The sequence below is a fragment of the Prionailurus bengalensis genome, chromosome F2, assembly GCF_016509475.1.
Source record: "Prionailurus bengalensis isolate Pbe53 chromosome F2, Fcat_Pben_1.1_paternal_pri, whole genome shotgun sequence".
In the NCBI taxonomy this organism is placed as follows: domain Eukaryota; kingdom Metazoa; phylum Chordata; class Mammalia; order Carnivora; family Felidae; genus Prionailurus; species Prionailurus bengalensis.
In genome coordinates this window covers 35,684,327-35,712,015 of record NC_057353.1, presented here as the reverse complement: position 1 = coordinate 35,712,015, position 27,689 = coordinate 35,684,327, and the positions used below count along the sequence as shown (strand labels likewise).

The following is a 27,689-nucleotide window of genomic DNA, read 5'->3' as shown; positions in this document are numbered from 1 at the left end:
AGAATCCCAAGCAGGCTCTGTGCTGTCAAACTCACAAACCACAAGATCATGACCTGAGCCACAATCTAGAGTCAGACGCTTAACCAGCTGAGCCACCAGGCACCCCTCATATATGCATTTTGATTAGAGCGTAACTGGTCGCCATACCTCCGGTTTTAAACTCCAAGACTTAGTCCCACAACATGATCATAATAGAACTGTTCATTTCTTTTCTGAGATTTCACTAGTCTATACGTACCTCTATCTTAGCACCTGCAACACTTGTATAACTTTCTTGTACTTGCTAATATATCAACCTGACAATCTTGGACTGAGACCGGGACTTTATCTTACTGGTCTCTGAAGCCCCTGTGCTGGCATCACTTTATATGCTAAACATATGGTTATTGAATGAATTGATATCTCTGTGATTTTAGCTGTTGGTATTTTTCTGTTTATTTATCAGTCTTCTCTATCAGACTAAGCTAATTGGGAGTCAGGTCTGTGTGCTTAATCCAATACTCAATAAGTGTTTGCTTAATGAATAAATGCATGTAGTGGAATTAGGTTTGGCTGAAATAAACTTTGATTAGGGACTTGTAAGAGACTAAAAGATCAATAACTAAGCCTTCAAATAGTTTAAAGGAAGAGAATGCATAAAGAACCAGTGGAATGATTTTGAGATAGTGAATTCATTATGGAAATAGGAAAGTTATTATCTCTCTCTTTTTTTGATGGAAAGCTTATTGGTGAAAGTTCTATTCATATAGTTTTCCATAAACGAACAGAGTGGAGAATAACAAATCAAATAGCTGTCAGTCTTATGATATTTTAGGACAAGTCACCAAAATAACCCTAAATATATCAGTGGAAACAGATTCAGGTGTTTTATAGGGTGGGACAGATATATATAATCAGGCATTTTGGAAGGAAAGAATAAGAGTGAAGATAATAAAGGGCAGATACAAAGAATATTTTTTAAAAATAAGCTACTAGAGGAAAAGTAGTATTGTCTCTAAAAAGGGTAATACCTACTAATTAATTGGGATGTGTTGAGAAGATATTTAAAGGAGATAGAAGAGATACATGGATTAAAATTATTTAGATTGTCAGAACTCTTTGACAATGCATGCCTAATCCTAAAGACCATAAAACAGGTGACTGTATTCAAATTAAGGTATCTTTATCAAGAAAAGGAAAATGGCTTGCAAATAGAAAATGAAATGTGTGGAAAACACAAACACTTCACTGTGTGAAAATAGTGTTTCTTAGGAATATCTGTTCTACATATATAATTTGGAGAAATTTGAGTACCTTTAATTTGATTTAAACTCTCCTGGATATTGAATATTCAAATATAAAGCAATAAAACATAAATCTCTTTATTTGTGGGAATGTGAAAAAAAGACACTTTTAGCAATCTATGAGCTATGTGTCTTTAATAGTTTATTGGCCCAAAGGAAACTAGAGTTTTTAAAGTTATTGGATGTGGTTAATACTTTTTGTTAGAACTGGCAACATATTGTTGGCATTTTCTGATTAGCTGAGTAAGAAGTATATGTTATAAAATAATTTTAAATTATGTATTTATGTGTACATTTTTACACAGGTGTTTTACATTTTTATTCAGTAGGGTCTTGCTTTTTTAAGCTTTTGATCCTCAAAAGAGGCTCTGACTTTTCTTTGTTTTCTTCATTCCATTTTCTATATAACAGACAGTTATGCTTAATGATCTGCATGCTGATGATGAATTACAACCACTTCCTTTCCTTTTATTTTTCACATAGTTAACTTAAACATGATATCACAAGATGAAGGTTAGCAAGATACAAAAATGACAAAGAGTGAACATAATGAACATGTTCCGTGAAGATTTGACAGTTGTAATGGGAACTATGATAATTACAGAAAAATGTAGTGAGATTTTTGTATTAACTTTTGCAATAATATGTGTGACATTGTTAATTCAGATTCCAAGTGTTACATTTAATTCTGCATCATTATTTTCAGATCTATTTATATATGGGGGAAAAGCATGAAGGATGTTCCCAAGAAACACTATCGCCACCCAACGAAGTGGTTGTGCTTTCCACACATTTCATTTTCTATTTCTAAGCCATTTTCCTTTTCTTGATAAAGATACCTTAATTTGATAACAAAACTTGGCTGCTGAACCTTAAGAGTCACTAATCTGAAAATATAACCTCATAAGCTCTTTACTGTAGATACAGAGGGAGGACTCTTGATTGCTCATTATTATAACATACGGAGATTTTGACTACTGTGGCAGAATTAAATGGAAAGTATATCCTTCATAAATCAACAGATATCATAACTCATTCAGTAAAGTTCAGTTTAGCCACCACCAGCTCTTTTTTTTTTTATCATTTGTCCCTGATTACTGAGGAGGGCTCATGTAAACTCCCAGGGTGCAGATAAAGATGAAGAAGCCCCTATATTTCTGCATGATTCTGGCGAGAACAATTCTAAGCTCAAACATTTCATTTCAGAATTTAGCAAGTTGGATCTTCTCTACATCTATTTAAGAGTTATTTTGAAAAGAGCCGATTTTGACAGTTAGGATTTTCCCCCAGAACCAATTTATTAAAATTAACAGCAGGATAATTTGATAGGATTCTTATTCCCTCTATGCTTAAGCAACATGAATTCCCAAAACAGTGTGTGAAATAAAATTCATCATAATTTAGATCATTTATCATTGTTATTGTAGAAAATAAAGAAGGCACTGTGTTAAAGGGGAGAAAAATTGCTCACTTTGAGGACAAACAGACCTGAAATCGAATTCTGGTTCTGCCAGTTACCAGTAATATTCCTTGTTACTTCTTTAACAATCCTACCTATCCAGTTTCCTCATAGGGAAAATACAGATGGGAAAACCTCCCTAGTTACTGTAACTAGTACAATATCTGAAAATGGTAGCAAAATGGCTGCATTCACTATTATTACTGATATTGGAGTAGCCAGCCCCCAAGATGGCTGCCAGTGATCTACTTTTTAGCAATTAACTCCCTGCGTAATGCCCTCCCCCTGTCCAGCTATGGGAGCTGGACATGACTTACATCTAATAAATAGAACATAGAGGAAGCAAATCACTTCTAAGACTAGATTGTAAATGACTGCAGGTTCTATGCTACACGATCCTTCTGTCTCTCTCATCAGTCACTGTAGAGTAAGCCAGAGAGCATATCTTGGGGACATTTAGGCAACATATGAAAAGTCCATGTGATGAGAATCGTGTCTCTACCAACAGCTAGCAGGAGCCATGGTATGGCCACAGTTGCTTAATTGAGCTTTGAAGCAGGGTTGTACCAGTCAAAATTTGACAGCCCCGGCAACAGCATTGCTACAACCTCATGAAAAATCTTTTTTTTTTAACGTTTATTTATTTTTGAGACAGAGAGAGACAGAGCATGAACGGGGGAGGGTCAGAGAGAGAGGGAGACGCAGAATCTGAAACAGGCTCCAGGCTCTGAGCCATCAGCACAGAGCCTGATGCGGGGCTTGAACTCACGAACCGAGAGATCATGACCTGAGCCGAAGTCGGACGCCCAACCGACTGAGCCACCCAAGCGCCCCTAGAAAAATCTTGAGCACTTAAACCACTCTGCGATTCCTGACCCACAGGAATTGTGAGATAACTAATGACTTGTTTTAAACTGCTCATTTTTTGTGTAGCAATGAATAAAATTATGTTATCATTATGGAAGTTACTTACAAAGAATGACTGGAAAATAATATTTTAAGGTTTTTTCCAAGACGTTTCAATTACTAAAATTTACTCCTGTATATATACAAAATATTTAATGTCCACTGTTTTACAGAAGATACATTAATAACTTTAGTACAAAATTTTATACAACAATTTAGTACAATAATTTTATGCAGAATTTTTGTGTCCCCACAGCAAAAAATAGCTTTTGGTAAATATCACTTTGTTGTTAGGATAACTAAAGAAACAGAGCAGAACCAGGCCACAGGGAGTGTATGAAAATAGTCAAGGTAGCTTCAAAGGGAAATTCTATTTCTGAAGAAGGCATATCCCTTGCAGCAATAAGTGATGTGATGGAATAAATGGAATCATTCACATGTAGCTCAATTTTCATTTCTTAACATTGACTGTCAAAGGTTGTTTAATCACAGTACAGCAGATACTAAAGTTTTAAACAATGAGAGAAATGTAGTTAATGCTTTATAGCATTTGTGTATGGCGAAAAAGCATGAAAAAAGTGAGAGGAGTAAATAATATAGTTAGGAGGAATGTTAAGAATTGAAAACTATGTATTGACAAACAGTGGCAGATGGGTTGGATCGGAAAAATTGAACCTGATTATGGAGGGTAGTATTTAATGGCTTAATTGAACCGTAATTAGCAAGGAAGTATTTTAATATTTTGAGCAATAATGGAGTAATCCGATGATAGTGATGTTTTATTAACACCCCTTCGTATGGCGTAGCATGGTAGATATTCTCTAGAAGAGTATAGATAAGTTCCTCAGAGACTTCTGTATCTCTTATGAATGGCATCTGTCACTGGTTGGGCATGGAGTGGACATTAAATTCTTACCGTATGTTATTAAAGCTCATGGAACCTAACAGTTCATGAGCACACACTGGAAGAATTGATATTATTTTCGGTGTCAACATTGTTTCTCTTTCATTTGTGTCATAAGGTTACATGAATTAGTCTTGTATGTTGGTTTCAGTGATGAAGTTTATTTAAGACAAGTCTGTGTGGTGTAATCAGGGGTGATAAATTGAGAGTCCTATTCAGCACGGGGAAGAGACTGGGTTCAAACATACCTGGGTACAGACTTGCCTGTGACACTTAACCAGCTTTTAAGTTATTCACTCCAAACCTTTGTTTCTTCAGCTATTATTTTGGGGTGATTGTGCCTACCTCAAGGGTTGTTGTGAGGCTTTCTGGGCCCTAGTGAATATTCCATGGATGTTAATTTTCATTCCCCTTTAGTAAAGGAGGAAACTACTTCCCAGTTAATTAGGCCTTTTGCAATTAAAAGATAATTAGTAGTACAAGAAATCTCAAAATCAGGAATTTACATGCCTAACCTTTTTTTTAAGTCCATGTTTCTAAGACATTTTTAAGTCTTCCTGTCTACTGGAAAAAATTCCCAAGACTGCATTGAAGTTGTTGTGTGAATTTATTTTTGTAGAGTCTGTGAAAATCAGGAAATATAGGTGCTTTATTCTTTGCTTTACTTGTAATACACACACACACACACACACACACATGCACGCACGCATGTCCTTTTGTCAAGACATTTAGGTTATGGTTTCCTTCCAAGTCATGTATACCAGGAAAACAAAAACAAAAACATTCTTCAGAACATTTGAAATTCATAAGCACATTGCCAACAGAATATTCTCCCAATTTCAAGCTTTCCCTGGCCTTTCAAATATCTGTTTACTAAATGAAATGAAACAAGCTGTTCTGCTGCACCCATGGCGAAATAATTAAAATGAGAGTTATAATTACAGAATAGAATAGATCACAGCCAGATGAAAAGCATTTCTACTATTAAAAAAAGAGATTTCCTTTTATTTTTGTTTTCATTTTCATTCTCTAGTTTGGTTTCACCTCTCTAAAAGCAAATTTAAAAGATAAGTAGATAGGAGGACACTTAGGTGACATTACATCCTTTTGAAAAATCCAGAAATATTTTTCAAAATTTGCTGTGTGAGCACCAGGCCAACCATGAGTCTTCTGGTTTTCTTCATATTTGCCATATTAATGTGTATCTTTAAGTCCACTGCTTGATTTAAATATTTTTATGAACCAGTTCACTTAACACTCAGTGTTGATTGCACAAATAATTATCAAATTTGTTTGATTCTATGTTTTAATTCTTTATACATGAAGGCTAATTTGTTACCCAAATAAAATTATGCATTTATCACTCTCAGAACACAAATGTGAGCTCAGATAATTACACTAAAATGAGAATTGCAGAAAGCCAAACACATTCACCTTTTCTCATTGGAATCAATGAGAAAATCATTGGCTATAACTATAAAAAATTCATATGTTTCATATATTATATGTTTTATAAATTATTATTATATAGAATTTATATTATATATAATTCAGATTATATATAATACATAATTCATACTATATATATTCGTACTATAAACTATATGTATATACATACTATATATATATGTACATATATATGTACATATATATATAGTATGTACATATATATATACACATACTGTGCATACTATATATATATATAAATATATATGAAAAGATTCCTTTTAAAAACTAATATTAAAAAAAACCCACCTTGTTGAGCAAAAACAGGTTATTTTAGGGAAATGATTCAATTAGGGAAAGGCAAGAAAACATCAGGAGTTCTGAGTGAGTCATTAAGTCATTATGACTTCTTTACTGCACTTGTAGTAGTTTGATTTATATATTAATGTTTTATAAAAACACATCTGTTTGTTATCTATTAATACATGTCTATACAAATACTTGAGTTTAGAGGATTGTTTTTATTTATCTTTGTTTTTGCCTTTTTTTTTTTCTGAAACCAGAAAATTATCCATACCTAAATGGCTAGGTCTGTAATACCACAAAAATTAATTATCAGGTGGAAATGAACTAGAAAAGGCAAAATTCAAAAAACAACTGAAATTTTATCCTCCCCCCCACAACTTTTAAATTCTGCAATTCTTTGATCTGCTCCTACCTGTCAGAAAATGCAAGCAGTTGTACTTGAATTGAGTCAGTTGCTTCTACCCATGTAAACATATCCAGGTGCAAAGAAACATGTTGTATGGGTTTACGATTAGGGCAATACACACTCACCCACCCACAACTTAATCTATTCAAGTCTTTTGGTAACATCCTTTCACTTGTCATCCTGTTAATTCCCTCTTGCTACCTAATTCCCTTTGTACACCCCTTCTGTGAGGAACTGTATTCTAGACCTCAAGAACTGGTAATTTTAACCTGTTGTTTAATTTTTGTTTTCCTTCAGGAAGTGGAAATGAATCAGGTAACTACCTGGTCTGTCCGGGTACCCAGGTGTGCCCCCACCCCCGTGCCAACTCCCTTAGGCTTCTTGTCCATTCTAAAATAAGGTCCCCCAACATCTTTCTTGGGATACATACTCATGCATGGCTTACTAAATGTAAGGAGGAGGTTCTCCAAGGTAAAACAAAACAAAAACAAAAACAAAACATAACAAAAAACAAGCTCCTGTTGCCCAAACATTAGGCTGGAAACCAGGAAGGTATTAATTACTTTGCAAATCATTCTTTTCCAATGTAAGGATGTACTGGATTCCAGCCTTATGAAGGTTTTGATAGAAAGGCTGATAGGAAACAGGCATTTCTCACTGCGTGCACATTAAGATTGACCTTGAGCTTGCAGCTGTGTATGCTATTTAGAGGCCATGCCTTTTCCAATTCTGCCTCTTTGCATCAAAGTAAGCCCAAAGCTCTTACTCAAAAAAAGCTAACCTATCTCATCATCATGAGCCAGCCCTTCTGTATTAGTCGTTCTGTATAGCAGTGGTGTGACAGTAATAAGCTTTTCAAGCACCTCAGTCATAGGATAAACATATGTCAGTTAAGAGTGCTTAAAGCCAAGTACATATAGGAATTATAGTCTAGATATGCTGATACAAGCAAGTGCATGAAACCTTTTACATATTTTTTTTACCATTTCTTGCTAATTATTCTTCATCTGGTTCAAAAATTATAGCAAAAATCCAATTTTAATTGCTACATGAAAATTATATATATGAATATTTATATTTATATAAAAGTCTTACATGGACATTTATATAAATGAAATATTTATATAAAGGTCTTAAGTGGACAGCTTTTAAGATCATAACCATTTAATATACTTCAGAAATTAAAATCAGAATCTAGGTTCAACTTTTCTCTCCTTAACAATAATGATAGTAAAATATGTGACAGTTTTTACATGGATTTTGGTGCTTAAGGGGTTATGATGAATTCTAACGTCATAATGGGAAATAGCATAACTCAAAGAGTTATTTCATTCTGTTACCCAAGTATTTTACTTTCCTGCTTCAGAGACTCCTACTTTCTATTCCCTTCATCACTGCCTACATTTAGGTTTTCATCACCTAATCTTGCCTATTGAAGGAGTCTTCTACCTACTTTGTTAGCTTTTAGCCACGTCCTCACTCCAATCAGATCTGCAAACTGATGCCAGATGAGCCAAAGCAATATCGTTTTGATATTAGCTTTTCATAGTACTCTATTGTCTCCTTCATAATGATCAAACTCTTAAACCTAGCATTTAAAACTCTCTAAAACTTAATCTTAACATGTTTTCCAACCTTGTCACTCACATACATTTGTGGCAACACCGTGTTTAACCAGTTGGTACACAAGCTTTGATGAAGTCAGAACTGATATTTTCAAATTCCCATTCTGACACTTAATAGGTTTCTTACTGGATAAGCCAGTGTAAAATGATGAATTTAGTATCTAACTCACAAGTCTGTGAAGTCTATTAATTATAGAAATAGGAGTAGTAATAGTAGTATAGTAATACTTCTTTACTGCCACTCTTTAATCACTAAACTATGTCATAGATACTGTGCAAAATATATTTTATATATGATGGTATTCAACCCATCAACATCCCTATGATTAGGTGATGTTAGACCAACTTTACAAATAAAGAAACCTGATGACAGGGAGGTTAGTAATTTATTAAATTTTACACAGACAGTAGCTGAGTTAGGATTTTCAATCTGGTTTATCTTAAAGGACTTAAGTGGAGTAAAACTAACTTCAAAATCACATACAATACCATGCAAATGCATTCATTTTTCTTGGGAGAATTTGCATACTCAGATTCTCTGAGGAGCTTATGAGCCCAAAAGAACTCAGGATCACTGAACTAAACTCAGTTTCTTAATTAAAAACACAGGATTTGGATAATTTATCTTAGAGACCCTTAGGATGAATTCTTTATCAATAGTTCAGTAATTCTATCAATAGTTCCTTGCACACAGTAGATAATTAGTAATTTTTTAAAGAATATATGTCACATAGTGGCTGCTGGTCTGGAGACTGTAGCACTTAATACCAGGATTGCATACTTAGAATGATGACTGGGTAAATACTACTTACAGTTTGCATACAGTAAAAGGGGATATAATTCAAATCAGTTGCTGAAAAGTGGCATTGCAATTTATTATATGATTACTTTTGTTTAAACAGTCACTAAAATTGATCTCTTTTGCACTAGTGCAGAGAGAGGGACGTAAGCCTCCCGAAACATTCTGACCTTCAAATTGAGCTGCCCAAGGGAAAAGTATAGCACAGATAAGGCACACATGAATAACGTACATGGGACATAACTGAAAATGTTCTTAGACTCCTATCTAGGCTCAACAGGAGATGGAGAAAAATTCTTGTTAATATCATGGGGCAAATAGCCACATCCAACCTTGATTTTTTGAGCAAGACTTTTCTGAATGTAATAAAGGCATGTCTAATTCATGAAACAGTAGCCTGAAGGAATAGAACATATACTTTCTGAGTATAACATAGAGATCTGAGTTGTTTTCATTATATCAGTTGATTCTAAAATGCTTATTAAATTAAAAACCGTAGATGTTTGGTAATAGTATATCTTTGAAAATGTCTTCGCTGATTTTTGGAAGACCTACTACATGGCCATTTGTTCTCCTTTTATCTAAGCGCCTGGTGGTTAATTCTGCCTTAGTAGCATATACTAGTGGTGTGCTTGAACTCTAACCACATTCACACAGGCAATCCTGTAACATTCCCAGCAAATCCTCTTCAGCTGCTGAAGAAATGTCTTGAAATAAAATTTAAAATTCGAAGGTCCATGTAGCAGTGGTACTGTTTCCTTTTCTTTTAAGAATATTTTCTTTGCTACGAGGCTTTTAGACTTCATTAAAAACTAGAATGAAAATGATTAAAACTTTCTGAGCAGCCGGGGTTGTACTGAGGAAATACATTATTTTATTTTATTTTTTGGAAATACATTTTTAAAAAATGAGGCTTAGCGTGCGTTCAAGGGAGAAAAGATATAGCAACAACTGTTGCATACTCCTGGAAAGAGGTCTCACACAGCGGTTGTCCTTTGATACACAGTCTGAAACCCTGAGAAGATGTGTCGAGCTGAGGAAAAGAGAAATCCCTTCCCTCTGTGCACTCAGTTTGGGGTTGTGAGCCTAGACTGTATGGGGGCTTAACTCCATTCCTGCCACTTACTGAGTAACTGGCCATCACCCAGTCTGTGGAAATCTTCATTTACCGATCTGTAAAATGGCGATAGTAAAACCAGAACTAACATGGTGAGACATAGATAAAGTAATACATGTAAAGTATGTGCGATATTTCTTGCTGTTGCTTTTATAATACTCTATAAAAATGTTTTGTTGCCTTTAGGTCTTTTAGTGTGAGGGCATCGTTAATAGTACTGTGTACAAGAAAACAGTTTAAAGATTTGAGCATATGTGAAAGCAAATTGGATTTGTCATTAAATAAAACTCAATAAAATTGATCTGACACACATATAAGTGCCAGTTGTAACTGTAATTTCGTTGCATTATATTTGCCCGTATATGATAAGCACTAATACATGACTGCAGTAATCAGCTGTCTTCCTAGTCAGACTGTGTCTGACTCGATTGGGAGAAAGCAGTTAGAGCAGGAGTCAGGGGATCATTCTGAAGTTTGAGGCCCTTGGGGAACAGCCAAGTCTGGGTGAAGTGTGGAAGACAGGGACAGCGGTGCGGGGGGAAGACAAGAGCAGGACACCAAGCCTTTGAGGACCTGGAGACTTGACGGAAGAGTAAAAGTGGCAGAAAGAGATGTGAGAAAATCTGCCCCAAATCAGCCTCTGTCAGCTTCTGTCTTTCAGAGCACAGCTGTCTGGAGCTGGGCAGCCAGCATGGAAAATACAGCCCAACTCTCCCCAGTGCGAGCTGCCTGACTGAGCGAGTTGTATTGCCTCTGAAAGCATTCTTAGAAAAGGACAGTAAGCAGGTATAGGTCATGAAGATTCGATGACAAGTTCAGTGACATAGTTCTGGTTCATAATAGATGTTCAATAAATGCTCTTTCATTCTCGTTCTTCTTTCACCCCAACGGTTTTCTGGCTGTCCGGCAGGGAGCACGGGTTTTGCCAGCCACCGAGGGAGTGACCCTCTCTTCAGTGATGTGCAAAGAAAATGGTAATAGACATGTGACCAAGGGATCAGAGTTTACGCAACTCAAAGAACATATGAGGCAGGGAAGTAGCTGATACTTCCATCTCTGGGAATTTTCAGTCGCAGACTTTGTTTCAGACTTAGCGTTACTGCCAAACCTTTGGGTTTCTGCAGAGATAGTTGGACCGGACAATATGTAACAGCCATTGTCATCTCAGGATTATTGTCGAAGTACTCGGATGCCTCAGAGTGGCTTCCTTTTCTACTCTGTTCTTCTTCTCTTTCTCCTCCTCCTCCTCCTCCTCCTCCTCCTCCTTCTCTTCTCCTTCTTTCCTATCTCCTGATCCTAATCAAATGGAGAAGAGTTAGTGTGCTGAACCATCCTATATTATCTATTATCTATTGCTGCCTAAAAAAAATCACCCCAAAACTTAGCAACTTCGGACAACAAACTATTATCTCACACAGTTCTGAGCGTCAGGAATCTAAGAGCAGCTTAGCCGGGTGATTTTGGTCCAAGGTATGTCATGAATGTGCAGTGAAATAATTGGGAGGGGCTGCAGTTATCTGACTGGGCTGGAGAATCAGCTTTCCAGCTCACTCCCATGGCTGTTAGCAGGAAGCCTCAGCTCTTCTCCATAGGCCTCTCCTCAGCTCTGTTTACACAACATGGCAGCTGGCTTGTCAGCAGTGAGTCATTAGAGAATGAGATAGAGGAAGAGGGAGAGGGAGAGGGAGAGGGAGAGGGAGAGGGAGAGGGAGAGGGAGCGGGAGAGGGCAAGGGAGAGGAGAGAGAGAAAGAGAACACTAAGCGGAAATCATGGTGTATTTTATGACCTACCATTAGAAGTCAAATACCATCACTTCTACCAGTTTCTGCTACAACAAGCTGATACTGAATGGAAGCAAATACCAGGAGGTAGGTCTTATTGGGCCGTTCTGGAGGCTGACTCCATATCTCCCTCTAGTTTCTCAACTGTCAAAACATGCTCTATGGAAAGTCTGGGAGGACTGAGATTTAAGATGGTCTATCTTACGAGGCACTGGGGAAGTTTATACTAATCAAAGAACTGATTCTAATTTCTGAATATTTTTTCTGCACATGGATTTAAATATTTTAAGTTTAAATGTTTAAATATTTAAAATTACAAATCTGCTTAAATTTGTTCCATCAGTCATTTAACTTACAAGTAAATATTAGGAGCTTCTGTGCATCAGAAACTGTCAGGACAACTTGGTATGTGTTATGACCCAGTTATGTTTATAAAAGGCCAAGGATACACAAAGACAGAGGAATGAAATTTACCTGGGGAGGTGGAGAAGGCTTCACAAAGGAGGTCATTTTGAGTTCTGTTTTAAAGGATTAGTAAGATTTTGCAAGACTGAATAAGAGATAAGCAAAAAGATAAATAAAATTTAAAAATGCTGTGTTTCAACAAGTTTCAGGAGACAACATGCAGAATGATGCCATCTTTATGAAGCTATAAGTTATTTAAACATACATATTTGATAAAAACATCAAAATACAAGCAAGGGAATGAGAAATTCAAAATTCACATTAGTGATGACCCTTGGAGGGAGTGGGACAGCCAAAATATGAGAGAAGAGAGAAACCAGAGAGAGATTCAGTGGTGCTGGTGATATTCTAGTGTTTGCTCAGGTTGGTAGGATTATAAATGTTAGAAATATGTATAACAACTTTTTTATATATGAAATATTATATAGTCATTTTTAACATTCATGATATGTTGTCAGCAGAGGGAATAGCATATGAAAATGCATGGAGGGATGAAACAGCTTGGAATAAAATATAAAGACATAATTATGACAAGGAAATTATAAATAATGCATTATCTTTCATAATATACAGTTCAGTGTTCTGAAATTGTATTGGAGTATACAAAGGAAAGAAGATTAGAGATACAATTGAAAGCAACAAACTCAAAACTCAAAATCTTTACAAAAGGAGCAAGTCCTATTTCTGTATTAAGAATCAGGAGGCTGATTTATCCTTTGTTGCCTGCCTGGTGATAAGATCAAGGCATATTACAATTAGGAATCTCAAATAATGTGAATTAATGATAAGTTACAGAAGCAGTTATTATTTTCATCATTAGGAAAGAGGTCTGGTGCATTTTAATTGTCTAAACTTCATCATATGCCAATAACTTTTGTTCCTAGTGGAATTCAAATCACAGGGTGGTACTTTATTTAACAACTTACCCTTTTAAACTATTGTGAAGCTGCAAGTAAGATTTAATTATATTATTGCCAATCATCTGACGAATGGCAATTACTTGGAACTCTTGGCCAGTATTTCTGATTAAAAGTGCTATGGTGTACTGAACAGGTCATAAGTTCACATCCTGATCCTATTAATTTTCTTCTTATTCCTTAGACAAGGAATGACTCCGCCCTTGGCCTTGGAAATGGTGCTTAGGAAAAATTTGATTGATCTGAAAAGAACAGATACATGAAATGAAATGACTTTTGCTCCTTTGTTTTCCTTCATGGTATACTGTGTTTCTTTCATTAAGAGAAGAAAAAAGAAAGAAATTGTGACTAAAAGAGTATTTTCCTGGGAGAAATTTGAAGTGCTTTTAATAATTCAACAAAGTTAGAGAAGCTGATGCATGACTTAAAGCAACACTTATCTGCCAGAAAGGAGAGGATGGGTTCCTACATATTTGTTCAGGAATAAGGTTTGGTCGGGGCATTTTTTTCTGGGGAGGGGGATGTGATACTGAAGGAGGAATGTTGTAAGGTTGGGTTTTGTTGTTGTTGTTGTTGAAAAATAGAAACAAAACATAATCCCTGTAAGGCTACATTGGAACTTTCTGGCCCAGAAATTATATCTGTTTTGCCACAAAAAGGCCAAGGGTGTCTGAAGGTATTTTCTGAACCAGCGCTACCTTGCTGAGCTGGGTTGTCACTGTGCTATTATTCCAGGTAAATTTGAGTGCCAACTCCTTCTGCTCTTGGTTCAACTGCCTTGGTTCTTCTAGGTCCTCTGGCTCCTTGCTAGATCTTTTTTTTTTTTTTTTTTTTTTTTTTTTTGGTCATTAGGTCTGCTCTTGTTGAGATAACTCTTTCACTTTTTGCCCACTGATAATACATTCCAGCCAAATTGTACCCATTTTTCTGGGTGTGGGCATGGCCAGAAGTAAACATACACCTGTCCTTCTGTCCCTTTACATGGTATTTGCTGTTGAGACGTCTCCTCAAGATCAGGTTCATATCTAAACAAAGGTGACTCTGACTTGGACTCACAAAGGAGTTCATTGAGAGTTGGTGTTAGGTGTTTGGTATCTAAAAATGCCTGCAGCTCCTTTTCTTTCTCATTCTTATCTCACCTGAGATTACCCTCTGACACATCATCCTCGGAACATTCTCCTTGTTTTACATAGTTGTAAACACTCTCATAATTCCCGCATCTCTTCATAAATATCTCCTTCCTTCCTTTTGTTTTTTTTTTTTTTAGCTCTGCCTGTGACTAGAATGTGCGCTAGATGGTCCCCAATAGACATGTTTCCTTAGTTTTTGCTCCAAGTGGCATCTTTGGAAAAACATTTTCCTGTTTTCCAGTAACACTGAACTTCTGTGCCTTTTGATTTTCCACTGTCTGACCTTTTTACCTTCTCCTCTCACTCCTTACTCCCTCCAATCATTTTAATTCCTCCTCCATAAAAGTTAATAAAATCAAGCTTGTTCTGCATTCCCTAGCAATTTCCTCTAGATCATGTCCTCTTTTCATTAGCTGTGAGCACATGTATTTGCTGACCTTTCAGCAATGAGTGGCTTGACAGTGTTGGGTACTTTAGTTCCATTGTCTGAAAGATGTAAGAATAGTGGCCTCCTCAGTCATATCTAATCTCATTCTCTTTCCATTCTAATTCTTGGCATGATAGTCAGAAAACAAACTTTGAGGGTGGGTGGGAATAGGGAGAGGTGGGTCAGAGGGTATATAAACTTTCAGTTATAAGATGAATAAGGCTGAGCTCCTAATGTATAACATGGTGACTATAGTTAATAACGTTCTTGATAATTGAAGTTTGATAAGAGAGGAGAAATTAAATGTTCCCACCTAAAAGGAAAAAAGAAAGTTAAATATGTTAGGTGATGGATATGTTAATTAACTCAGTGGGGAGGAATCCTTACAAAATGTATAGCTATATCAAATCACCATGATGTATACTTTAAGTATCTTACAATTTTATTTTTTAGTTATACCTCAATAAAGCCAGGGAAAATAAAGAAAAAAGTTCTGAGCCACATTTAGGCTGAAATAGTATTATATTCTTTACCACCCAAATTCATATTAGTCCTCCAGTTCTTAGAAACTAGTCCATTCATCCAACTGATTTAAAGATTAGTCATCTACTATGTGCTAGGCAATGTCTTTGAACTAGAGACACAAGATAAATGATGCACAATTTTGGTCTTTAAAGAATACAAAAGAGGGGTGCCTGGGTGGCTCAGTCAGTTCAGCGTCCGACTTCGGCTCATGTCATGATCTCGTGGTGCGGGGGTTCGAGCCCCGCATCAGTCTCTGTGCTGACAGCTTGGAGCCTGGAGCCTGCTTCGGATTCTGTGTCTCCCTCTCTCTCTGCCCCTCCCCTGCTCATGCTCTGTCTCTCTCTGTCTCTCAAAATAAATAAATGAAAAAAAAATTTTTTTAAAGAATACAAAGATATTGGGAAGATTTACCAAAAGATGATGACAATGCAGTGCAATTGCTACGATAGGGACTGCACAAGGGTCTGTGGGAACCTCAAGAAGAGAGCATGTAGGAACAGCACCCCTTGGGGAAAAGACTTCCTAGAGAAGGTAACATTTGGGCAGTCACATCAAGTCTGCCTCATGTAGATCTAGCATGGGGGTGAGGGTGGACACGAGGGATTCTGGAAACAAGACAGCTAACGCAGAGACCTTACGGATGGGACAAGCACATTTTTCTAAGACTAGAAAGAAGGTTATGCCAGGAAAATAAATGCAGGGAAATAATGTTGGAAAGGAAAGGCAAGGACTTCTATATGAAGGGTCTTGATTATCTTGATGAGGAATGTGAAAATCTGTTGTAGGCAGTGGGAAAAAAACAACAAAAATTTAAGCAAAGACAATTATGGGAAATTGTCCTTTGAACCACTGTACATTTTTTCCCTTGCATCCCCTCTAATTTCACTCCCTGTCTACTCTTAAGTCATGTTCTTAAATTCCTTTAAACATTCTCAAGTGGTAATAATCTCTTATACTTGATATGTTGGAATCTGAGGTCTAATTTGATTAGGACCCTTACCTCCACTCATTTATCACCATAGGAAGCACAGAAGACACGCCTCAACCCTGGGACTCTAATTCCCATGACTTCTACATTGCTGTCTCTACCTCCATCTCCTTCCCTTCTCTATCTTCTGTATCTGTTTACATTAGAGAAGTTTTAGGTCAATCATTAGCTAAATTCCCTTAATAATTAACTTATTTTGAAAATATTCCTTTAGGGGCACCTGGGTATCTCAGTTCGTTCGGCATCCGACTCTTGATTTCATGTCAGGATCTCATAATTGTGAGGTCAAGCTCCGCATCAGGCTCCGCGATGGGCATGGAGTCTGCTTAAGATTAAAGTCTCTCCCTTTCCCTCTCCCCCCACACTCTCTCAATAAACAAACAAATGAATAAACATGTAAAAAAGAAAACCAAACCTGGAGGCATCACAATTCCCGATTTCAAGATGTATTACAAAGCTGTAATCATCAAGACAGTATGATACTGACAATAAAACAGACATATAGGTCAATGGAACAGAATGGAGAACCCAGAAATGGACCTACAAGTATATGGCCAACTAATCTTTGATAAAGCAGGAAAGAATATCCAGTGGGAAAAAGACAGTGTCTTCAGCAAGTGGTGTTGGGAAAACTGGACAGCAACATGCAGAAGAATGAACCTGGACCACTGTCTTACACCATATGCAAACATAAACTCAAAATGGATGAAAGACCTAAATGTAAGACAGGAAACCATCAAAATCTTAGACAACAACCACCTCTTTGACCTCAGCCATAGCAACTTCTTACTAGACATGTCTCTGGAGGCAAAGAAAACAAAAGCAAAAATGAACTATTGAGACCTTACCAAGATAAAAAACTGCACAGCATATGAAAACATCAAGGAGACTAAAAGGCAACCAATGGAATGGGAGAAGATTTTTGCAAATGACATATCTGATAAAGAGTTAGTATCCAAAATCTATAAAGAACTTATGAAACTCAACACCCAAAAAACAAATAATCTAGTGAAGAAATGGACAAAAGACATGAACAGACACTTCTTGAAAGAAGACATCCTGATGGATAACAGACACATGAAAAGATGCCCAACATTACTCATCATCAGGGAAATACAAATCAAAATCACAATGAGGTAACACTTCACACCTTCAGAATGGCTAAAATTAACTACTCAGGCAGCAACAGATGTTGGCAAGGATGCAGAGAAAGGGGAACCTTTTTGCACTGCTGGTGGGAATGCAAACTGGTGCAGCCACTCTGGAAAACAGTATGGAGGTTCTTCAAAAAATTAAAAATAGAACTACCCTACAACCCAGCAATTACACTACTAGATATTTACCCAAAGGATACAGGAGTATTTATTCAAAGGGGTACATGCACCCCAATGTTTATGGCAACACTATTGACAATAGCTAAATTATGGAAAGAGCCCAAATGTCCATCAACTAATGAATGGATAAAAAAGAAGTGGTATATATATACAATGGCATATTACTTGGCAATCAAAAAGAATGAAATCTTGCCATTTGCAACAGCGTGGATGGAGTTAGAGTGAATTATGCTAAGTGAAATAAGTCAGTCAGAGAAACATAAATATCATATGATTTCACTAATGTGGAATTTAAGAAACAAAGATAAAAAAAGGGGAAGGGAAGGAAAAACAGAGAGGGAGGCAAACCTTAAGAAACTCTTAAATTCAGAGAACAAACTGAGGGTTGAGGGGTGTTGGGTGGGTTCAGGAAGGCACTTGTTGAGATGAGCACTGAAATTCTACCTCTGATACCATTATTACACTATATGTTAACTAACTTGGATTTAAATAAAATTTTTAAGAAAGATGATGTAACAGGTGAACATGGGGGAAAAAAGAGAGAGAGGCAAACCATAAAATAGACTCTTACCTATAGTGCACAAACTGTGGGTTCCTAGAGGGGAAGTGGGGGGAGATGGGTACTAAGGAGGGCACTTGTTATGATGAGCATTGGGTGATGTATGTAAGTCATGAATCACTAAATTCTATATCTGAAACTATTATTACATTGTATGTTAACTAACTGGAATTTAAACAAAATCATGAAACTAAAATAAAGAAAAAAAAGAAGATATTCCCTTTACATTTCTTTACGTAACTAACACTGCTCTCTCTATTGATTATACTCTTTCCCTTACATTCCTTCTGATTTCTCCTTCATATTCCTTCTACTGTAAGGGCTGGGGTCATGGTATATGCCCTGCCTTTTTTCTTTTTAATGCTACTTCAAGATTATTCTCCTATCCAACTCCATAAAAACTTCAAGTTTTGACTGGGATTTTATCAAACTGTTCCATCCACTATCTTTCCTTGCAATAATCATGTACTAAGTCTCAAGTCATTGTCCCTGTTCTCTAATGATTTTATCTCCTGGTTCAGTCCTACTCCCTTCAATGCCACCTTTGTTTTAATTCTTGGTAATCTCAACATTCACATAGACAATTTTTCCATTTTTCTGGGCTCTTAGTTATTGAATCTCCTCTCCAATTTCATATTCCATCCTAATTCCGAGACTCACTTCCATGGATATACACTGACATTGCTCGTATAAATCCAATTTCAAATCTCTACTGTGATGATCATGGAGTATTTTCCTAGCTTACTGCTTATACTATCATGACTGAAAAAAAAAAAAAAAGGCCACAAAACCCTTTGACCACTATAGAATTTAATAGTTGATCTTCAATTGATCTTATCACCTTATCTTGTCACAGCCCTTCCTCATCCCATAATGTTATTCCTTCCTTCTTTCCATGACATAAATACCATGGCAAAGTTAAAAATCACTCTCTTACATATATTCACAGTTCCTTTGCCTTTCTGCTTTTCCTATCTACCTAGAGATACCAAAATTCTGGTGGAATCAATACTGGTACTTTGCTACCTGCATACACACAGCCAAATAATCCTGAAGAAGGAAGACCTACCACAAATGAAACCAATCCCATTTTAAATTCATAGTCATGAATACTGCCTGACAATTATTCTATACTTCCCTACTCCACCCTTTACAACTGACCTATTCAAATGTTTCCTACATTCTTGTCTCTTGTTCCTTTCTGTTATTCTCTCAGTTGATGAATCTTCTTGTTTCACTAAGCAAATTAAAGCATTCAGAAGAAAGCTGTCTTAATCTTCCATCACTATTTCTACCCATTTACCAGAATCTGTGCTATTGTATTCTATCCTCATTTCTGTTATTGCAGTTGAACTACCCATGCTTCTAACTGGGGCCAACTTTATCCTAGCCCAAATATATACTTCTAGCCCACAACGACCTACGAAATCCATATGCATATGACCAACTGGATTTGAATATCCAATTGAATATTTAAAAGGCATCTCTAACTTCACACTGAAAAAAAAAAAAAAAAGAAACTCCTGGTAATGCTACCCACCTCTCAGCCTCACCAACAGATAACACCAAGAACTAGTTCCTCCTGTGGTTTTCTCCATCTCCGTGAATGTCAATGTAAGTTCTTCTAGGTGCAGGGCCAGAAAATGTGTTTCTTTGCTCACACCTTGCATCTTGGGGGTTTTTTTTGTTTTTTTTTTTTAATGTTTATTTTTGAGAAAGAGACAGAGTATGAGCAGGGAGGAGGTAAAGAGAGAGAGGGAGACAGAATCTGAAGCAGGCTCCAGGCTCTGAGCTGTCAGCACAGATCCTGACGCGGGGCTCGAACTCATGAACCCAAGATCATTACCTGAGCCGAAGTGGGACACTTAACTGACTGAGCCACCCAGGCGCCCCGCATCTTGTTCTTTAAGAAACCCTGTGATTCTCCTTTTAAAATATATCAAGAATTTTACTCCTTCCCTCTACCTCCATTACTTCCACTTCGGTCCAGGTCACCAGCCTCTTTGCCTGGGTTATTGTACTAACTTCAGAGACTGAGTCATGCTCCTTCCCTTATCCACTGTACCTGATTCTCAAAAGCAGTCACCAGAGTGATACTGTAATTCAGATTATGTCCCTCCTTTACTCAAAAACTCACAACTATCCCCACCACAGTCAGACTAGAAGCCCAAACCATTACGATTATTTAAAATCCATACATGTTTTAGGTTCCATTTCTTGTCTGACCTCATCTTTTCTCTGCCTTACTATTTCTCTTCATCATTTATCACTACGTAACATTCTGTACATTTTACTTTTCTATCTTGTTTCTTTTCAGTGCCCATTTAAATGTAAATGGTATAAGGGTGGGGATTTTTTTTGTGTGTATATTTTGTTCACTACTGTATTACCAGAGCCTACATCAGTTCCTAACTCATAGAAGGCATACAGTAAAAGGTATTGGAATGAATGGATGGTTTAATGAATGAAATTGTTTTCGCATGACTACATTATCTAATATGTTGTGCATGCTAATACTTTTTTATAGCTGTGTGATTTACTGTAGTAATTCAAAGGATGACCTCTAATCAGACTGAGAGAAATTTGAATTTCATCTGCACCTTGCCATGTGGATTTGCAAATTGTATTCAGTGTCTCCAAGTCTTGTTTTCACATTTTAAAAATGGACATAATAGTGACTGACTCAGGATAATTGTGAGAATTAAACGAAAAACTGCAGGTAAAATGATCAGAATGCAAAGTGAGTAAAGTCCAGAGCAAAGTTAGTAAACTTTTAATCTAGTTAATATTTTTTAGTTAAATCTAATACATATTATTTTTCTTTTTGTGTCTTGATTTGTACATTTAAGTAATTTTGTAAGAGGAGAAGATAAACTCTTTGAGGTTGGAAATGTGAACTTCTATCTCATTTTAAACCCTTCTGACTTGTGTCATACCAGTATTTAATCAGTTATTCTTTGAGAGTCAGGTAGATTCCTGAAGTGTTTCAAATGGCTCATTTTCAGTATGGTAATGTCATATGATAAATCAGCCCCATAGTTTCATCCATTTTTCTATGACAGACTACTCCAGAGTAGAAAAAAAAAAACATTTGTTATGTACTTGACTTTTGTGTAAAGGAAAGAAAAACAAAAACAAAAACCTCTCTGAAGGGAATTATCACAGTGCATTATAAAAAATGCTTAGAGGAGAGTTTTCCTAAAACTGACACTTAGGAAGTTCATTGAAATCATTTGGAAGTGATCTATGCAAACTTTACATTTTATGTTCGATCATTTTTTTCACTTAGGAGCATAGCCTTTAGAAGTATAATAGTCCCAACTGCTTGATGCTCACATAGTTAACTAAATTTTTAGAATTAACAAATATGCATGTAGGACTGGCTCTTTTGCTCATGAGTTTAATTATGATGATCCAGGAGGGGGTAACATGTAGGAGTCATCAGCAGGGGGTTGATTGCACAAGGTTTCTCTGAGAGTCTGCACTAAATAGACATCACTGTACAAGTTTACCACAGGTGGGAGAGATGTTTGTTTTTATTATTATTATTATTATTATTATTATTATTATTTTCTGTGAGAAACGGGCACTCTAAATAAATATATTTTGTTCAGATTGCCTGAACAATCTCCAGAGTTGATTAGAATTTGTATTCATAGAGCTAGGTCTAGAATCCTAGTTATTATAACTGCTAGCCTATGACTTTTACTTTACACTTCTGTATTCTTATATTCTAGAGTGGTAAAAAAGAAAAGCCTTCATCTAGGAGTTAAAATAGTTTTCAGTTCTAATCACAGGTCTGTAAATGCAAAGATTTGCTGTTCTTGACAAGACTTGTCACCTCTATGCCTTAATTTACCCACCTGCATAAAAGTAGGGATTGTATCTGCCCTATGTTTTTTTACCGACTTATTGTTAACATTATGTTCAATGTGAAGATTATAAAAGTGCGATGTTGTATATTACATGGTTTCTAATTGGGAGGATATTTCAACAGCAGTTGTAACAATCTCTGATGTTGTTGCTCTTCAACTTCTGTTATTTTTCTTTCCATTCAGTTTCTAAATTTCTGTAACTATATTATGATCACCTCCTACCCCCCACCTTTTTAAAAATAACATATCGGATTTTGCCAGTAGAAATCCAATGGTAAAATCATACTGATAGTTGAAATGAAGGGTTCCTCCTATTTTTCTTGGGTAAAATTTTGATAACACCAAATTGTGCTTTTCAGTTCTGTACTTGGATATTAGTTGCAATAGCATATTTTCTTCTCATTTTCACAGGAAATGACTTATTTCTTGTAGCAGTTCATGAACTGGGACATGCTCTGGGATTAGAGCATTCCAATGACCCCACTGCCATCATGGCCCCATTTTACCAGTACATGGAAACTGACAACTTCAAACTACCTAATGATGATTTGCAAGGCATCCAGAAGATTTATGGTAGGTTACCACTGTTTCTGTTTGGTTAACCCGACAGTGAAGTCCAGAGTTCCTGCTGTTTCCTTCTTTGAGATAGATGCTCTAAGTATTGAGAAAAATAAATACGGAAAAAAGAAAACAAAAAATTCTAGCCTATGGGCAGAAGTCTTCTATCAATTAAGTCTGACAGTCCCAGATATCTCAGTATACAGATTATGGTAAAATCTATACACTGATAAAATTTTCTTATTGAGTTTAATTGAAACCTGCAGTTACAGCAAAGAACTTATAACTTTAGTATTTAATATTCAGATAAAAATGTAATAAATGAATATAACCAATAAAAGCAGTGAGAAATATAAAGACTCTCTTGTAAGGTAGTGAGATTTTGGTAAAAACTGACAGATTGACCCTCAGTTTATATTTAACATTAGATCGTACCTAGATAAGTCACTTGTGAGGTTACAGAAAATACTTGTGTGATGGATACAATAAAATGACCCCAAAAGCATGTGATTACTAAGAATGAAAGCTAACAAACATGGGAGTGAAAGTTAACGAATGGCAAAATTTACTTACACGTAATTCAAAATAAATTTATAATATGCTAGTATTATTTTTATTTATGGGGTTCAGTCAGTGAGTGCAAATTAAGACCAAAGGGAGAAAGACTGTTATACATATTTACTATAATCCTAACTCCCTCAACAGAACCATTGACCTTTATAAAGACATTTATTTCACACATAATTAAGAACTTGACATTTATAATTTACATATAGAGAATATGCTTTCCTAAATTAGTGAAGTGAAGCTTTCATTTTACAACACAAAGGCAAATGCATGTTATCTGTATGTTAATATCCAGTATTCAGAAGATGTCATTTGCATTTTTAAATAGCATAGTTTAAGTTCACTAATTTGTTTTGCATTCATTAGTTTTTCAATTTCGGTATCTCAGTGGTAACCATTCTCTCAGGGTTAAAATAAGATTTGAAAAAAAATAGTCGACTTTTGTGCTACTCTTTATTAGGGGGATACTGAGAAAAGGGAAATGTCTCACTCAAAACTAAATAGCACATATATTGAATGTGCTATCTATACCTAGGTTGTGCCATCAGAAATTCCTCCTAAGTGGTTAGCTGAAAGAAGGCTCTTTCTCATGACCTCATGAATTAGTAGTCTAGACTGAAGGTCTGCAAAGAATATTCTTTCCATATCTAAATATTAAGTGTGAACAGCTCTGTATTTCTTTTAAAAAAATAAATCTCTGGAGGAATGATGCTTTACATCTGCAACAAATTATATGTGTAAACTTTGGCTTAATTTAGAAACCTCTTTTTAGAAATACTTCTTCACATTAATATTTTACTAGTGGTGTTTTAATCAATAGGTGTTTTAGATGCAGTATTCAAATGAAACACTCATCTAGCAATTTGTCAAAACGTCATTAGAAGAAAATAATCAAAGTCAAGAAATGGTGATAAATACAGCTGGAGACATAGAGTAGAATAAACCTCGGTTCGTTAATGTTTATCTTTTAGAAATATTTGCATTGAATCATTGTCTATCAAAATCTAGGATTAATTTTGGTGGAGCTTACATGCATGGCTCCAGTATTCATTTTCATTTATTTATTATTTATACACCACCTACTTCCAAAAAAGATTTGAAAGCAGCTTTTCCAATAAGGACTGTGGTGAAGCTATAAAAAATGTCATTAAAAATTAACAAAGAAAGTTTAGTTACTTGGGTTCAGAATTTAGCATGATAAGGACTTTCTGATAGACTTGGCAATGGTTTGTTGGGTAAGACGGTTTGTTTTTTCAGAAAACATGCAGTCTTTTTTTTTTAATTTTTTTTTCAACGTTTATTTATTTTTGGGACAGAGAGAGACAGAGCATGAATGGGGGAGGGGCAGAGAGAGAGGGAGACACAGAATCGGAAACAGGCTCCAGGCTCTGAGCCATCAGCCCAGAGCCCAAGGAGGGGCTCGAACTCACAGACCGCGAGATCGTGACCTGGCTGAAGTCGGACGCTTAACCGACTGCGCCACCCAGGCGCCCCCAGAAAACATGCAGTCTTAAAGACGTCTTAGCTTACTTAGTCCGTGCCCTCCCATCCTGAGTGATTGTACTCTGTGCATATCATCCAGCACTATTCCAGTTTTAAGTGAACCAAGCGCTTTCCTCATATTTTCAAAGGTCCACCTGACAAGATTCCTCCACCGACAAGACCTCTACCGACAGTGCCCCCACACCGGTCCATTCCTCCGGCTGACCCGAGGAAGAATGACAGGCCCAAACCTCCCAGGCCTCCCACTGGCAGACCTTCCTATCCCGGAGCCAAACCCAACATCTGCGATGGGAACTTTAACACTCTAGCTATTCTTCGCCGTGAGATGTTTGTTTTCAAGGTAGGAGGCTGTGATTTTTTTTTTTTAACGGTGGATCAAGTGTCTACGGTGTCGCTTTAGAAAACAAGTTCTCATTCATTCTAACACTACCTTCCCAGACCTCTCACAGTTAGAAGTTTCAAAAAAGCATCTTAGAAAATAAACGCACAAATGGGCTTAAATGTCTAGCAGAAGATTGCTGTAACATTCTATTTGGGGAAGGCATTTATGTCAGCAGAAGCTAAAATGCCTAGAAATGTAAGGGTGAGAAAATGCTGCATGTTATGAACAGATAAAAAAGCATAATTGAAATCATGAATAGGAGCTAATCGGGATGATTGGCTTGGGAGCTTAGCCACTTCCAGGCACACGAAAGCTATTCTCTCTTTGATTTGCACATCTTTATGAGATCCCTGTGATTTCACTTGACAATTAAAGCATTGTTTTTTAAGAGTGCTGGTGATCATTTTGTTTTGGATCTACTGATAGAAATTTTAGTAAAATCTCCTCTGTGAGACCATCCTTTTTATTTTACATGCACATGTTATTGTTTTCGATAGTCAGGCATTTATATCTACCTAATTTATATTTTTAAAAAGGTTACAGATAAAACTGATTTTACATTTTGGTAAGTATGCCTTTGAATGCCATTGGGTTCTCAGACAACACTGATAAACAGTGTATCAAAGTAAGTTACATAATGAACTTACAAAGCAAGTTCAACATAATGTTGAAAAGTATAGTAGAATACTGAAAAATAATTTCTCCCTCAATATTTGCAAACTAATGTGAAAAATTAATGAAAAGTATGTCTTATGTTGGCATTAGAATATTAAAGTAACCACGTTTTACCAATACCATCCATTTAAAAGTAAAATAATATGCTCTCTTTTTTAGTAGATGTGAATCGATAAATAATGAAATATGATCCTACTTATACAGTTTCCTATCTACCAGAGGCTACACTTTAAAAATATAGATTTCATATAATTTTTAATAGACAAAGTACTCTGTCTCCTTTATTGGAAAATAAGATTTGGATTTGATATGCATAAGAGCATCGTATTTACCAGGAAAAATCAATGCTTTTGTTCAAACACATGAACAGATTTTTGAGTTCTATAAATGCTCTGCAATACTTAATGAGATATCTCCGATTCAATTTAAGTAGATTAATAAATTTAGATTCAAGGAGAAAAAAAATGAAAGCTCTTTCTCTTTATATACAGCTACTCATTGTGGCTAAGCTCACAGCAACTACTTGAAATGAAAACAAAATGCAGGCATTTGTTTATTCTATGAGACACGAAATGATATCTGAAGGATTTTTTCTTCTCTCTGTTTTGGCCAAATTTCAACATCCCAGCTTTATGCCTTGATATCAATGTAATATCTGAGAATATAATGTGAAATTGACTCTGAGTGCGTTCTTTACATCCTTCCTGTCTAATCAGATCGTCGGTCTGAGAAAAAAGTGGTTTCTTCATATGTAATGATCATTTTCACCAGCCTTGCTGCTCTGCACACTGGAAGTATTCTTGATTGACAAAATAAGGTCTTGTGATCACTGGTTCCTGGAATCAGGAGTCAATAAAAAGCAAATAGACCAATTCTCAAGTAGAATGCAGTAGCCACTGTGATTAATATCAAATCAGGTGTATGAAAAACATGAGTAAGGCCTGATACTCTAAACTTTCATGGTACCTTGGATTCCTTAATCAAAACTCTCCACAGGACAGAGTTCCTAAACTCTGTCTGAATTTAATTTCTTTTTTCCACTGGTCCCTGCCCTCTTTCTAAGAATAATTACTGTTGAGGATATCTTCTGATAGGCATTGTATTCTTTTTAATCTCCACTGAGTGGATTATGTGTCACATCACTTGATAATTTTCATAATTATCTCTTTCATATAATCAGTGAGTATGCCCAGCATAGTTTAGTAGGCACCAGGGATGTATGAATAGAAGGTAGCACCTCTGTCTTTATGGAGCTTATATTCCAGGAGTGAAGACAAACATGAATTCAAGAACTTTTAAAATACGGGAGTAAAAGGTATGACATTGATATGAAGAGAAAATACTGAAGTCTGGTTGAATTGATCAAGAAAACTTGACCGAGAAAAAGCTTATGCTGAATTTTGAGAGAGAAATTTCTTAGGCACATTAAAGAAATTGATATTTGGTTTACTAAAAAGTTGGCGCATTGAGAGAGAGAAGATAGACATATTTAACTCTAGTGAAAAGTGACAAATAATATAAATCAGAAATAAACACAATTTGATCGAAGCAAAGAAAGCATGATTGAATGATACCTGCTCCTTAATTAATAGCTGCCGTGGATTGGGTAACTAATATGTGCCTGAATGTACGCTAGGCACTTAATCTCTAAGCCTTATAATAGCACTGCAAGATGGATAGGATTCTCAGTTTTACATAGGGGAATACTGAGAATCAGAAAAGTAGTTAGTCTGACTTACAAGGTCAGTAAG

General features: G+C 36.1%; 1 protein-coding gene across 2 annotated transcripts in view; it reads left to right on the top strand.

Moving 5' to 3' along the window:
- Nucleotides 1-27,689, top strand: part of MMP16 (matrix metallopeptidase 16) — a 309,833-nt gene that overhangs the window by 188,339 nt on the left and 93,805 nt on the right. For both annotated transcript variants that reach the window (XM_043601324.1, XM_043601323.1), the window contains exons 5-6: nucleotides 22,665-22,826; nucleotides 25,010-25,221. In XM_043601324.1, coding sequence (XP_043457259.1) covers nucleotides 22,665-22,826; nucleotides 25,010-25,221 — 374 coding nt within the window. The remainder of the gene's footprint in view (nucleotides 1-22,664; nucleotides 22,827-25,009; nucleotides 25,222-27,689) is intronic.